Genomic DNA, 15,365 nt, shown 5'->3' with positions numbered 1-15,365 from the left:
GAAAGAGTTACATTAATTCTACTTGTTGAAGCCAAGTGTACTCAACCCCCAGCCCATGGGCCAGGTCTAACCCCCAGAGCAGTGTCATCCAACCTGTGGGGATCCCCACTGGATCTAAAAATTTGAAGACAAAGGAGTGGTTGCTGATCTCCGGCCGCCAGATTTTCAGATCTGTGGGGAACCCTACAAGCCAGACTGCGCTAGCCCTTTGTGCTAGATGAGACTGTGGCTGGGCAGAGGCTGCTTGTTCCCAACATGTGGGGCCAGGTGGAGGCAGCATGGGGCCTACTGTTGGCATGCAGGGGCCAATCCTAGCATGCAGAGCCGGTGCAAAGCCAAACTCGGGCATACAGGGGCCAGCTGAGGCCACACAGGGACCAATCCAGCCTGCAGACTGGCCCTGTATCACTCATCTGGCCCACAAAACAAAAAGGTTGAGCCTCACTGGTTAAGTGATTTAAAAGCCAACATTTTGCAGCCAAAAAGCTGAAAAGGTGGGAGGGTTAAGCAGTACCTCCCACTGTGGCAGTGGCTTGGCTTCCCCTGGGAAAGAACTTCTGGCTGGCACAAGCCAGCCCTAGGGCCCTCCCTGCCTGTCTCATGTGCAGCACCCAGCTTGGCTGCTGGTGCCTCTGCATGGAAGGTACGATGTGGGGAGAAGGAGGGTGAGGTGCCTCCCTGGGCACATTATGGCATCCCTCTCCCTTATGCAGAACTCAGTGCTTGTGCCCCACATTCACCCACCTGGAGTTATGCCACTAGCTGCCATGCTACACAGAGCTATTATAAACTGCCACCATTTGTAAATACCAGTTTCCAAGTTTAAAATAACAAAGTTTTAATAGTATCCATGTTATTATTCTGTGCATCACTAGTTGCCCTCACCTTCTTACCATAGCTCAGCTTGACGTAAGTCATTTACTTCACTGTTAATTCTCTGAAAAATCCTGCAGAGTATATAAAAAATTGTGCACCAGTCTTGCTTACCTGGTTCAGTTCCACTGAGATTCAGGCAAAAGGGCTGCTCATCCATGGTCCAAACTCAAAATTTACTACTGCCTATATTTTAACAATATATTGCTCCAGAGCCTTTTATAATCCTCAAACAAACTCTTTATTATGGAGAGACAACCTTATATACTTTAACTGCTGAGCATTACAATGGAACATAAAGCAGCATTAAAGTTGCTCTGTGCTTAATACTCTGGTTTAAGAAGCTAATCTTGTTTCAGTTGAATGGCATGTTCATTACGGCAAATAAATTGGTAATGTGTGGGATTATTGAAGAGGAAAGACATATTAAATCAGTTTAGGGCATTGTATTGATTTTTTTTAGTGTCCAATTTAGGTTGGTGTTTTTCAACAGTCAGTTCTAATAAATGCATGTACAGTAAAGATTAAGCAGGTGGGAATGTTGCCCAGAAAAGGTATTATGAATAACTTAAGGCCACGGTTTAATTGCAGCAATCCATGATACTTACTGTGCTGGCACCAAAGTGGAATTTTCAGTATTTAATACTTTACTGAGCCATGGGCAAGTGTCTCTCTTTTATTAAATATTTGAAATAACGTTCCAATATTTGCACTTCACACAAGGGGAGGTGCAGATTTCAGAACTTGTTTAGTTTGAAGAAAAGACGTTTCCAGTATGATTAATTAATTCCAAATTATTTAGGATTATTTTTTTAAAATAGGCGTACTCAATGCTGATCCAGGCTGTGACACAAATTTGCAAAGTTAACTATGAAAGCTGTATTGTGCATCTGGCAGCTTATGATTCAGATTCTGTCCATTCACATTTGCTAAGAGGCTGCATTTTGGGGAAAGTGCATGCACTTGACTAGTGGTTAAAAGACAAGCCATTCCCATTGTATTATATTCTTAAATTACCACAGTTAATCCCAATTGTACATTGTTTGGCATGCTGCAAGCAGATTTCAAAAGTTACTCTCTAAAAGACTATTTGATGATTAAAATAAGAGAATATTAAGCTACCATCTGCTATTGGCTCATACATTGCACACAAGTCTTAGCATGCCTTTCTTTTTGGTACAAACAAATTAGAAAGCACTTCATTTTCCACAAAAAAACTTCATCTCTATTCTCACATTAATTTACAATCTGCTGATACACTGTAGGCATGTCTACACATGCACTTTAATGCTCATTAGCCTATTTTAATGCACATCAAATCGTGACCAAAAAACCATGCACTCTCATTAATGCACATTAAAATAGGCTAATGTGCCTTTTTCTAGTACCTCACAATGGAGGTACTAAATTTAATGCGCATTAGCAAAAGTACATTAATGAATGTGTAGACATGCCCAGTGTTTCCAAAATATCCCATGTATCACCATGTCAACGTATAAGATGCTTTTAAAGTTTTTACTGTATCTACTTCCGCTATTCTAGAATGACTTGCAATATCTAGGCCCCACAGTTCTGTTTTAACTTCTTCACCACCAGACCCAAGAAAATAATTCCTTTTTTCATCATCCAAAGTGTATACAATAATGTCATCCCAATGCATGGGTGCCAGAAGCCCAGGGCTAAGGGGTCTCAGCCCCCACAAACACGGGGCAGTGGCCAGGGCCACAAAACAGCCCAGCCACAGGCTCTGAGCTGCAACACGTGCACAGCCAGGATCGCAGCCCCGTGTGTGGATCACTGGCTGCCTAGCACAGCAGAGGCAGGGGTAGGGGCTGGGATGAATGGGGCCCTGGCTGGGCTGGGTGGTGGGACAAAGAGCCTGCATGACTTGTCCAGGAGTGTGAGGGGGACTGTCATCACTGTACACACCCTGGCAGAGGCCCAGGGGGCACATGCCTCCACAATCTGTACGTGGGACAGAGGCAGCTGTTGCTGCGTGCTGGGCTCTGTTTGGCACTGCCCCGGAATCAATGCAATGCCATTTTCCTGCCGCGGCTAGGCTACACTTAACCCCCTGCCCACCCAGTAGCAGGACACACGTGGCATCACGCAGCTCCAGAGGTGGCAGAGAGCAAAGCCCAGTACACAGTGGCAGCTGCCTCTGCCCCGTGCACAGATCAGGGGGCACATGCCCCCCGGGCCTCCACCAGGCTGCACACAGCAGCAGGAGCCCTCCTGCACCCCTGGACAAACCACCCAGGTTCCAACTGTCCCACGATCCAGCCCAGCCAGGGCCCTATTCACACCAGTCCCTGCCCTTCTCCCCCCCTCACTGCTGGGGCCATGATCTTTGCCCCCCACAGCCCTTCCCCCACAGACTTACCTGCTTGGGGGGAGGGGACATGTGCACGCATGAGCATGCGTGACTAGTGCCACCCCACAATAATCTTTTCTCCCTCTGCCTATGTCCAAATGCCCTTTGAACCTAAATAGATCACAGCCGGCAAGAGATGCAGGGGATTGGGATTTAACAACAGGAAGTGACAGAGTGGTGAGGTCTATGACCTATTTTCTATCTCCTACTGTCTACATTAGTATAAGCAAAGTGGGCAAGTGTACACAGCTAATAGATAGGTCTTAATGATGAGGTAAGGCTTAAGAGCTGTGGACTAAAATTGAGAAAAAGGACTGACAAGCAACATTAAGGGAAAGACTTTGGCATATTTTGTGCCAGTCACAAAGATAAAACTACAATATATATATATATATATATAAGCACAAACTTGGCATCCACCTTCCTGCATTTATAAGCAATTAAACTCATGATATGAATGTATTCATTTGACAGAGGTGTGTAATGAATACCCAGGACCAATAGGTACTTCTATCTACCCCAAAACAGCCACTGAACTGATTGATTCTTGTAGGAAGTAGCATGGTGTTGTTGGCCTTTATATTCACCTGTGCAGTGCAATGGGAGTCACTCACCACACAACAGGGGAGGTGCTACACAGAAGGACTGACTGCACTGTGTATACAGGTGGCTTGCATGGTGCAGTACACCTGCACATCCAGACCATGGTGCAAGTTGGAGGCTCACACAGCACATCTGGGCCCATGGACTACAGTGCAGTCAGGGCTGGGGAGGGAGGGGGCAAGACAACTTGTGAGGCATGGCATGTGCCTGTAACATGTAGTCCAGGAGCGTGCCACCCGCAGCCCCAGCCATGTAGAATAGCCCAACAATACAGGGATTTTCTACTGAACATGACTGACATATCTAGTCTGATCGTCTGTACCATATCCCAAGAGCCACATGGCTTATAGCAAAAAAGAGGCTTTGCAGAAGTGTTTGCATTTTATTTTTGTTTGTTACTCCACTCAACACTGTCATAGAGGACTCTAAAGTGAAAATCAATCAATCCAGACAGCATTAGGAAAGAAAGTTGTTTGCCCTCATACCCATTTTACAGACGGAGCAGCAGAGGCTGGTAATGACCTGCCAAGCCCACAAACAAGTCTATCTGGGTTAAACCAGAGAAGGTGCTGTCACTTCATCACGTATACACATATCACACCAGAAACTATGCTGTACCTGCTGGAGTGTCAGCAAGGCCTTTGAAAAGGTACATTACAAGCAACTTTGTCTCTGATCCATCAACTAAAAGTTCTCGTGGTTTATAAAACATCAAACCTTCCTACATCCCACATATTTGCTTCACTCTCAAGTAACAGTTTTCCGGAGTACAGATTGCCTTTTCATGAAGATGCTGTTCTGCTGTATGAACCTATCCTGATTGGGTGGTACAGGATACCTCTGATACTTTTGGGTGGGAAAGAAAAAGCTGCAACAGAAACAGTTAATGTGCTGTTGGTGAAAGATTGTTGTTTGGTGTTTTTTTTTTTTTCAGGAAGTTACAAGCCTTCCCTGGCCCTGCTCATATTTGAATCTTTTACATGGGACAAAATGCAGAAGAGCTACAGATTGCAAAAGCTATTGCACAAATAATCATAGACTTTGAGGTAAACAGGCTAAGGCCATCTGAGTTATCCGCACATGGAAGGAAAAAAGTCATAATACGCAGATAAGGGGATTTTTATGTTACAATTCTGATGAGAAGCATCATCCCTTTCTGAAAGGAACTGTGAATAACACAACGTACAACTTGGCAGAAAGCACCGACAATACTTGTTTAATTGGACAATGAAGCTCCAGATATAAAACACACTGGTGTGCTTAAGCTGCATTATAGTAATGTGTCTAACAAGACTGACGGAAAGGAGCAGGCCTATATCCACAAACTTACTGTGTCAAGCAGAGATGCCCTCATCCACAACACACTGCTCTGCACAGGCTAGCTCCTGAACCAAGAGAAGTTTAACGACATTTGTGCAGAGCTGGGGGAGAGCTATTAGTACTGCTGGGTGTCCATTCCACTTTGCCCAGCCACTGACCTGCATGAAGGGACTAGTGAGGCTACCACTGCCTGGAACATACATGTGGCAGAAATAAAGCCAAGGAGTTCTGGCCACATAACAGGTGACAATTACTTCCCCAAGGTGAGTTTTGTTTGTTTTTTAAAGGAAAAACTCTAAATCTTAACACAAAGTGGTCACTCTGTTGTGCTGGACACTCTGTGCTAAGCAGGAATACCAATTATGCCTTGTTAAACAGGACTGCAGCATTCCTGGTCCATATCACAGGAAGATGAGTGTCTCACAAAAGAAGCAATTAGTTTTAAAAGAATTCAGAAGGAGAATTATGAGCAATTATATCACTATTAACTCTTGCTCATCACGCAGCCATCAAAAGTGTACATTGTTCAGCATGCACTAATTCAGTTAATAAATAGGGACCTGCAAAGAAAGATATAAAACTGCTTTCTTTATAGAGATGGAGAGAGGGGCAGGGGTTACTTGTATTTACATCTATCTAACTAAGTGTGGAAATAACCTTCCCTCTAGTACATTTTCACAGGATGTGAAGAGACCTGCTGTATCCGAGTGCAGCATGCTGGCTTTTACAAGGGGGGAGAGCTTAGGTAACCCCAACATATAATCCCGTTCATGAACTGATCAAGGTCCGTCTTAAAACCAGTTAGATTGTTTCACTCGCCGTACTCCTATTGGAAGGATTCTCCAAGAACCTCATTCTTCTGACAGTCAGAAAAACATCTAGCCAAAGTTTACCAATGACCAGGTTGTATGCTTATGTTCTCATACCAAGACTGTCCTTTAGCTCACAGTTTTCTCTCCTCTGGTATTTGCCCACCATGTATTTATATAGAGCAATCCTAGCCAGTGTCAGGTATATTTTGCTAGGTTAAACAGGCTCTTTCGGTCTTCTCCTGTAAAGACAAATTCACTATTCCCCCACTTCTTCCTGACTGCCCTTTTTAGTGCCTGCTCCAGTTTGAATTCGACTTTTGTGGCACGGGTGACTAGAACTGTACAGAATAATCCAGACGATTATTCTCACCAGAGGCAAGGCAGGACAGACAGCTTTGTGCCCTGGGCCCACCTTGTGCACAGGGCAGTGCAAGTTAAGTGGCCAGCTGCAGCAGCAGCTGTTTTCACACTCCGACTGCTATGCAGCACCCATGGAGTGGAAACAGACACCATCTGTTATCTCATTTGTACCACTATAAAAGTTTTTATGGAGGCATAAATGCTGAGCAAAGAGAAGGAAGGGGGAAAAAAAAAAAAATCAGTGGCACACCAAAAGGTGGTAAAGGACTCTGCCATGTTACTGCAAAGTACATCTATTACCGCTGTGGTAGAAAAGTACAAGCAGCCTTAGCTGATTGTGCTCTCCCATCACCCTTGGCAGTTGCCCACTTTCCTCACTGATAGAGGCACCCTGGGGAATTTGTCTCCATAAGGGTGCTTTTTCCTGCCCAGCCAGATCCAGGTCTCGAGTCTAGCTGTGTAGAGAAAAGCCCTTCTTTCCCCACTCAGTCAGACCTATCCCTGGTAATCACCAAGAATGGGTCTGGCTAAGAGGGGAAAACAGGGAGATCACATCACCCCCAAACCCACACCATCAAGGACAGGACAACAGGCAACATAAGCTTCACCCAATGAAGTGATCAACTGTGCCTAAACACATTGCGGCACAGCCTATCCACTTCATTTGGTGACATCTGTCTCTAGCCAGCATTGCTACCCGTCACCCCTGAACAGTTGCACCACTGAGTCTCATCAGTGTCTTCTATAACATCATTTACACAAATTTGCTTTCACAGCTGTGTCATCACTGGCCTCTATACTCACAGGATGATTCATATAGACAGGTCTTTTTCCTCCTCTCTCATTTCCAACTGATGAACCACCCACCATGCAGTCTCCCTTCCTCTTGTAATAGAAATTCAGAAGCCTACCTATTGAAATGCTAAGCTCCCAATGGACATTGGAGTCATCCAAAAAGCACTAGAGTAGCAAAGAAATCAGGAGAGCCTCATTTTACCCCACCTCCTGCTTTTAAACATCTTTATGAATATAGTTAATGCCCTTTGCAGCCAGTAGGACTCTTTCCATGCACTTCGGCAACCTCTGATTAGATCTAAATCCACTCTCTCAGTCTGAATAGAAATAATAATGGTAATACACGGTGCAAGTAAAAGCACCACAACCAAGCGCAGGTCTAAAACAAAACATCAATAATAAATAGCAGCATTCAGAAGATGGCTTTGCCATCTCCGTCTCCCTGCCAGATCATTTCTTTAATAACCAGGTGCTTCCAACATAGGTTTATAATGGCAAAGTGTGCCAAGTAGACTTTTTCCCCTTCAGTTGGTCCCTCTGCAAACATGCACTAAGCATCTCAGCAATGTAAATGTGGCAATAAATCACCCAGTGCTAGTTACATTTATTCAATAAAATCTTTATCAGAGTTAATTTTCAGGTTTTTTTCAAGTTTTCCAGCACCAAAAGCAATTCCAATAAGCTACACAAGGATAAAAACAAACATTCTTTATTTGCACCAAAAATACAAACAGCTAATACTTCAAAAGTAGACATTATATATATATTTATCATCACACTCACCAGAAAACAAACTTAGGTTAAAAGATTAGCAGCCAGAAGAAATTCAGCTTTTTCTTTTCCTGGTTATTTTCTGTACATCTCTTTTTTGGAACAGGAAATTCCAGGAAATAAAGAAAACCCTTTACGTTTTCATATGAAAGATATTACTAAGATGACAGAATTGTGTAAAGGAAACTAGTATTACAAGGTAACAAAAAGGAATAACAGAAGATATAGGTTGCCAGGTATTTCTTGTGTGTAAACATTGCTGCTGCTTAAAAACAAAACAAAACAAAAAAACAGCAAACAAAATATCACATGAGTACTTCTGTTTGGCTTAGCAGCCAGGAAAATAATAAAAGCTGCTTTTTTTTTTTTTTTTTTTTTTAAGTGCTTAACCCCTATATCCAGGAGTAATGACTTTCAGACCTACTTAATAAGAATGTGCTCAAAAAGCCAATGCTTAGGGTATAAAAGCTGTCATTCTGTAACTCTGCACATACAAACTGGCTTTATCTGCATGAATGAAAGATTGCTTTGAACAGTCCTCAATCATATGATGTCTCAAATCAAAGTAATGCTATTAGGGGCAGCAGTCGAATAAATCCCAGCAGGCTGAAATTTGAGTACAATCAATATAAAAATAGGCATCTTTAAAACAAATAATTTCCCCCTGTCCTAGGAAGATAACTGCACACGGTAAGGAACGTAAAACATTTTTCTACTATTGTGACAGCTTACCTATAACAAGCTGAAGCGTCAGCAAGTTCCCTAGAGACAAGAAATCCAACCCTATTTAGGCTTTAAACACAAATCAACCACTCCAAGTAATTCATATGATTAGCAGAGGGATATAATACTTCCTACTCACAAAATGCAAAGAAAGCAGTTGCATTAATAGCAGCCAAATGCTGACACATTTTGTTACTTAATATTAAGGGACCTTCAACTTGATTTTAAACTGACAGTATGTTCCAAGTCTATTTTGAAAAATGTTTTAGGATCTTTTTTCCTACGTTGATGTTTAGTCAGGTCTTTTTAGCATGGGGAAAAAAGTGACCAATTAGCTAGAGACAGAACCAAGAAACCAAGCAAACCATAAAAATGTCATCAAACCACAGAAAGTTAAAGAAAAAAAATGCTAACTTTTTAGTCAGAAGCTTCTCACATGAGTAGTTTTCACAGATAAATTTATTTGATGTGCCCTTTAATCTTATAGTTGTAACATGGGATGGAATATGGACCCTTTATTACAACCAGCCTCATTTCAACCACCCTTGAGGGTTGTTTTTTTTTTAATTTCAGCAAAGTGTTGAGAACAGTTGAGGACTAATCTACCAGACAAGTTCCTGTATTAGCACACCACTAAAAAACTGTGCATTTAAGATGTCAGTAGGCCTATCAACTTTAGTGATTATGGTACAAGTTTTTGTTTCTGATCTACAGAGTACTATAGGTTTTACGTTTGTTAATATTAACCTTGTAACAATGAACCTAATTTTAACAGATTCTAGAAAGTTAACTAAGGGCAACAAAATTCAGTACAGAAAAATCAAAGGTTTGAGCACAATATATTTACCTTAAGACTGTTCTGAAGTTCTACAATAGCTGTGTTTTTCTGCTATTAAATATTAATTTGTTTTAATAAGAATATCTTTTTCGCCAAAATATGCATAAGCACCTTTTAACTTAAACTACCACAGGCTCTAACCCAAGCAATTCAGCATCTCCAGTGACTTATCTTAACCTTTTAAAAAGGATAAATCAAAATATAAATAAAAAGAAAATAAAACAATGTTGATAAAGTAAAAGACCAACACTAACACATACCCAACTATATCCATGCAGATGTGTTATACCAAAAATAAGACTCTTCACACATAACATTTGAAAAAATAGGATTTTAGTGGCTTGTGTGTCTAACCATTTAAATACGTAGTATGTTTCCAAGAGAGCCGAATGCTGCTATTATCTGTGAACACCAACAATGTGCATCACTGGCAGTTCTGCTCTGTTTGTAGCTGACATTGGAATTACGTATTCAACTTTCAGACATTTAAAGAGACCATTAAAAAAAAACAACAAAACAGAGCAGCATGACTACTGAGAGGTATTACTAGGGGGCTGGTTTTACAGATCTGCAGCGAAGCCCTACAGAACCTAGATTTGACCAGATGGAATTTTTACTTTGAAACATTCTAACTCCATTACTGACTTAAACCAAAACCTTCAATGCATAAATTAAACTTTGCTAAGTCACAAGAACCACATCAAAAAGAACAGATACAGACTGTACTAATATATAGGGAAATTAAAAGAACTGACAAACTAGATTTTTATGGAGTGACTATAGCGAATGAAAAAGAAAAGGAAATAAAGAAATGAGAGAAGTACAAAAGAAAGGTACAAAAACCTGTATAAAGTCAGAAAAGCTTCAGCACATCTGAAGAGATCAAAATTATTCTTCAAAACCAAAGCCTATACAATGTCTCAGAGGCCTGCCTTCCCATGTTTGTTAATATACCCGTTTAGGAGTCAGACAGCATTCTGTTTAACTTGTGTAGTTCTATATCATTACACTGAACCATAATTAAACTCCTCTTTTGTGCCATCCTTAATCCATCACAATTGTATCCAATATACCCGCAGTTGCAGTTTTCAGGTTTTGTCTTTACAGCTCAGCTGTATTTTTCCTGGATGTTCACAAGACTGGCATTTGACTGGAAACGCTTGGCTAGAAAGAAAAATGTTCAAAATTAAAAAAAAAAAAAAAAAGATACACAAAAGGCAGTTTCCCCACACCCTCAATTTATCTGGCATATAATACTGAACAATGCTAAGGCTTGCCCATTTCAACAAAAACATATGGCTTGGAATCCATTTCTTCCATTTTTTACAAGTCTTCAGGTTCCAAGATGGTTAGAAGTTACCATCACCTCCTCAATACTGCAGACCCCCATATTTAGGAGCCTCAAATTTTCCATGGTGCCCTCTCAATTTCAAAAATAATGTTCTGACAGCACTACTTACGCAGAAACAGTATACGCTTCTTCTGCTTTGAGTGAAGGAAGCTACTAAGATAAAACACAACTGGCAAGAAAAGGATAAATGAAGAAACTGCAATCACTGGGACTGTATCACTGCAGGGGACAGAACAGTTAAAAGTCCTACTCCAAAGCCTTCGAGTAATGTTCATCTATTAGAAAAAACAGAGGAACACATGGTGAGAAACTGATGCATTCTGGACTGTATTGCTGTTTTAAACAATACTGCAAAGTTCAAAACTTTTTAAATAGCGCAGTAGCAACTTACAAGAGCTATTTAAAGTGCTTAACTTAAAAAAAATAGAAATAATGGGCTAAGTGACTGAAGGAAATGGCAAAGCTCCTGCTGACTGCAAAGGAGAATGGATTATACCCAATATTTCAGAGCAGCAATTCCCAAACAGTGGCTCTCACAACACTTGCTGAGGGTTAGTGAAGATCACATTGGCTGATCACACACAGCTAAAAAACACATTAAAAGATAACCAAATATACATGAAGAGCTTTCTTAGTATGCATGAGCCCTATAAGCAGCTATTGTAGTTAGGAAGTAGTTACAACAGTTAACTGGACCTGTAGCTAAAGAACTTCAGATAAAAACCAAAGATTACCAGATCTCTTCCATGTACCTCCAACCTGGAAAAAGCTGGAATGTTCCCTTCACAACCCCCTCAGATGGAATTAAAAGCCCTGTTGCCCAAAATGGACTGTGAGGGGGATTCTAAACTAATATTCACTTGTCAGAAGTGGGAGACTCTTTAATAAGCACTGGAGGTCCAGACCTCTGTTTTACACACCTTCCAAATGAACAGCAGTATAATCAAGTATCCTGGGGACCTGGTTCAGCTAATAACTCAGAAGAGTGAGCAACCCATGACATTTTTTGAAGCATTTAAATGTTTTATTTCTCAAGTCACAAGGCATTACCATCCCTCAGTGCACCCAACCTGAGACCACTATATAGTGTGACATAAGTAGTTTCTTTGGCATGCCAATGATTGCTTCCAATGCTGAAAAGTAAAGGGAGATGCCAAACAGGAATGAATTAAAGCAGGTAAGAGACGGCTAAAGAGAGTTAAGCGAAATTTCTCCTTTGGGCATCAGATAGATAATAGATTGAGAGGAAAATACTTACTGCATCTTCCACATCAATACACAAGTGCTTGCTGTGTTCTGATTCGCCATGCTCTGACTCTCTCTGCATTTCAGTATACAGAGTATTCAGCTTTTTATAAGTTACATTACAGTTTCTGCATACCTCTGTATAGTTACTTGCTACCAAACTGATTGCTTGCCCCTGAAACAACAAGTAACATGAACATAAAATAAAAATAACTTTAAAAATCCCGAATCCAAAATATTAGCATACCAAAAATGTGGAGTCTACAGTGAAGGGTTTTTTGGTTGTTCCCAACTTCTAAACAAAACCCCTCAGTGAATTAAAAGTGTTACCCTATTTTTCCACAATTCGATGTATATGAATTGCCTCTTGCAAAACCAGATGTTATCCAAATATTAAATATTTGCAAATAGGTATTTAAACTGCTGACTTCTAATGTTAAAACAAAGATCGTTAACAGCAAAGTTTATCCTAGAACTATAGATCAGCTTTCCCCTGACCCTCCACTGACCTCTTCATAAGTAAAAATCAAACATTGAAAGGTCATACTCTAATTATTTTGAGCTTTAATAACTACTACTATTGTCCCCTCCCCAGCAATCCAAGATGATGTTTCAACTTGAGTCCCTTGAAAATGCAGAGAAGTGTAGTGGAGAAATATCCAAAAGGTAACCAAAGGGGTTAGGCACCCAGATACAATGGAACAATCTATTCCAAATAATCTACGTTGACAGAATACAGGACTGCCCCTTCTCCTCTAAGAGTGCATTTGAAGTTTGCTTCTTAATCATAAATATTGTCCTTTGTGGTTTTAGGATCGAAACATAAGAATATCAAGTAGTTTAGCTGTACGAGGAAGATGACTTCTCTGAAAATTCTTATCACATAGGTAGGCTGTAAAGGAAGAAGGGGCAAATAAGATCTTCAAATTCTACTGTTTAAGTACTATCATCACTAAGAAATAATTGCATGAGTTCATAGCCAAAGGCTGAGCTCACCTCTCCAACACCTTTAAAACCTCACTTTTCAACTTAAGTTAACTGTCAAAAAACTTGCGATATGATCCCCTTCAAACTACCTTGCTTAGGAAAAAAAAAAAGGACCATGAAGCCTTGGAAAGGCCATCTCTGCTAACACCTGACCACTAAACATGGTACTACTCAGCACTACCCAGCCTGAAAGAACGGAGAATAATGGATCTAAAATGACAACATTAGGACTGGTCAAAAAAACCCACTTTTACCTGGGGAGGTGGGGGAGGAGGAATAAGCCTTCTGACCAGTTCCAGACAACACAGTCCAAGAACTCCAGTCGTGTGTAAAGTGCTCTAGCTCAGGCATGACAGATCCTCAGTCTTAGGTAACAGAGGGTCCCTCTGTTAAAGATAGTAAAAATTCCTCTTTAAGGAGGACTAAAAGACCCATTCAGCATCATTTTACTGGGCCCAGAATCTACACATTTTCAGCTCAGTGCACACATTCTCCAAAGCATTTAAATCTAAGCACAGATGTGCAGAGCTGGTAGAGACTAGGGCTGTGCGAAGCTTCGGTAGCCGATTCGATTCGAATTAAAAGCTCAGAATAGATTTGGAAAAGCTTCAGAAAAGATTTGGCCACTTTGGAGATTCAGCCATAGACAGTCTGCTGGGGTTGGGGCGGAGGGGGAGGCAATGAAGGGATTGGGGTTGGAGCTGCATGTTACTGGGGGAGGAGGGTGGGATGTGGGCATGACAGCACTCAAGAGGGGGAGCTATGCCTTGCTGTCATTTGCCCGGGGGGGGGCAGGATGCAGGCATAGCTCGCTCCAGGCGGAAGAGGGCAAGCAGCAGCAGGGCATAGCCCCTGCTCCCAATGCTGCTGCGCTCACATCCCGTGCCCCACCATGCCAGCTAGGCAAGTGGCGGCAGGGAAGAGCCCCCGCTCCCAGCGCCGGCACAGGCACGGCAGCGCTGGGAGTAAGAGCTATGCCCTGTTGCCGCCTGGAGCAAGCCACGCCTGCATTGCACCACCCCTCCCTGCACTGGCTGGGCAAGCAGCAGCAGGGCATAGCCCCGCAGCTCCCCCCACCAGGGCAGAAGCAGGTACAGCCAGAGGAGCTGCAGGAGAAGCCCCCATGGCTGCCCTGCCCAGCCCAAGCCCTTGCCTGGTCCCAGCCTAGTCCTGGCACTTGGCTGGGCAAGCAGCAGCAGGGCATAGCCCCGCAGCTCCCCCCACCAGGGCAGAAGCAGGTACAGCCAGAGGAGCTGCAGGAGAAGCCCCCATGGCTGCCCTGCCCAGCCCAAGCCCTTGCCTGGTCCCAGCCTAGTCCTGGCACTTAAAAGCCCTGTACTCACTGGCTCTGGCAGCAGTGATCGGGGTCTCTGAGACCTCATGGCAGAGTCCCCTGGCACAGCATGAGGCAGTGGGAGGCAGCACAGATCATCCCCCCCCTGCTTGGCACCCGCGCAGCAGCTGCCCCATGGCATGGGTGCAGCGCAGCTCGGCAAGGCGCTGTGCACTGTCTGGGAGCTGGGGCACCTCCACCTGTCAGCCAGAGCCTAGTACCACACAGCCCCAGAGGCCCCAGCTCCCAGAAAGCGCACAGCACCCTGCTGAAACGTGCTGCAGCCCCTGATGTGACAGCTGCTGCGTGGATGCCACGCGAGGGGGATGATCCCCACTGCACAGGGGGGCTCTGCCACAAGCTCCTAGGGGCCCCAATCACTGCTGCTACAACCAGTGAGTGCAGGGCTTTAAGTGCCAGGACTAGGCTGAGGCCGGGTAAGGCAGCCATGGGGACTTCTCCTGCCACTCCCCCTGCCTGGAGAGAGGCAAGCACAGCTGAAGGAGTCACGGGAGAACCTGCAGATGCCTGGCTGTGCCTGCCTCTCCCCAGCCGATCCAAATCACCGAATCTCTCCGAATCTTCTGAAGCCAATTCATCCGAATCAAATCACTGTCCTCCAAATCGTCCGAATCCAAATCGAATACTTCCCTATTTGCAAAGGCTTAGTAGAGACCTCAAGAGGTCATCTAGTCTACCCCTCTGCTCTGAGGTAGGATCAAATGTACCTACACCATCCACAAAAAATGTTTACTTAGCCTGTTCTTAGAAATGTCCAATGACAGGAATACTGGCACCTCCATTGTTATCTAGGAAGTTAAACACTAAAACATAAATTAAGAAAACACTTTCTAAATATAATCTAAACATACCTTGCTGCAAAAACAAACTGTTTCTTGTCATCCTACCATACAATTAATCACTGTCCTCTAATTATTTTTTTATATACTGGATGATTTTTAGGTCCCGTTCCCCCCCCC

The 15,365-nt window shown here is 42.9% G+C and overlaps 1 protein-coding gene across 1 annotated transcript in view; it reads right to left on the bottom strand.

Moving 5' to 3' along the window:
- Positions 1-7,830: 7,830 nt before the first annotated feature.
- The window catches only part of OSTM1 (osteopetrosis associated transmembrane protein 1), a gene marked incomplete at its 5' end in the record, with an annotated part of 22,412 nt that continues 14,877 nt past the window's right edge, over positions 7,831-15,365 (bottom strand). The window contains 3 exons of the mRNA XM_006029932.2: positions 7,831-10,633; positions 10,930-11,095; positions 12,079-12,240. Of these exons, the coding sequence (XP_006029994.1) occupies positions 10,578-10,633; positions 10,930-11,095; positions 12,079-12,240 (384 nt within the window). The remainder of the gene's footprint in view (positions 10,634-10,929; positions 11,096-12,078; positions 12,241-15,365) is intronic.

This window comes from Alligator sinensis, unplaced genomic scaffold (assembly GCF_000455745.1).
Source record: "Alligator sinensis unplaced genomic scaffold, ASM45574v1 scaffold962_1, whole genome shotgun sequence".
Taxonomy (NCBI): domain Eukaryota; kingdom Metazoa; phylum Chordata; order Crocodylia; family Alligatoridae; genus Alligator; species Alligator sinensis.
This window is presented reverse-complemented; position numbering and strand designations above follow the sequence as displayed.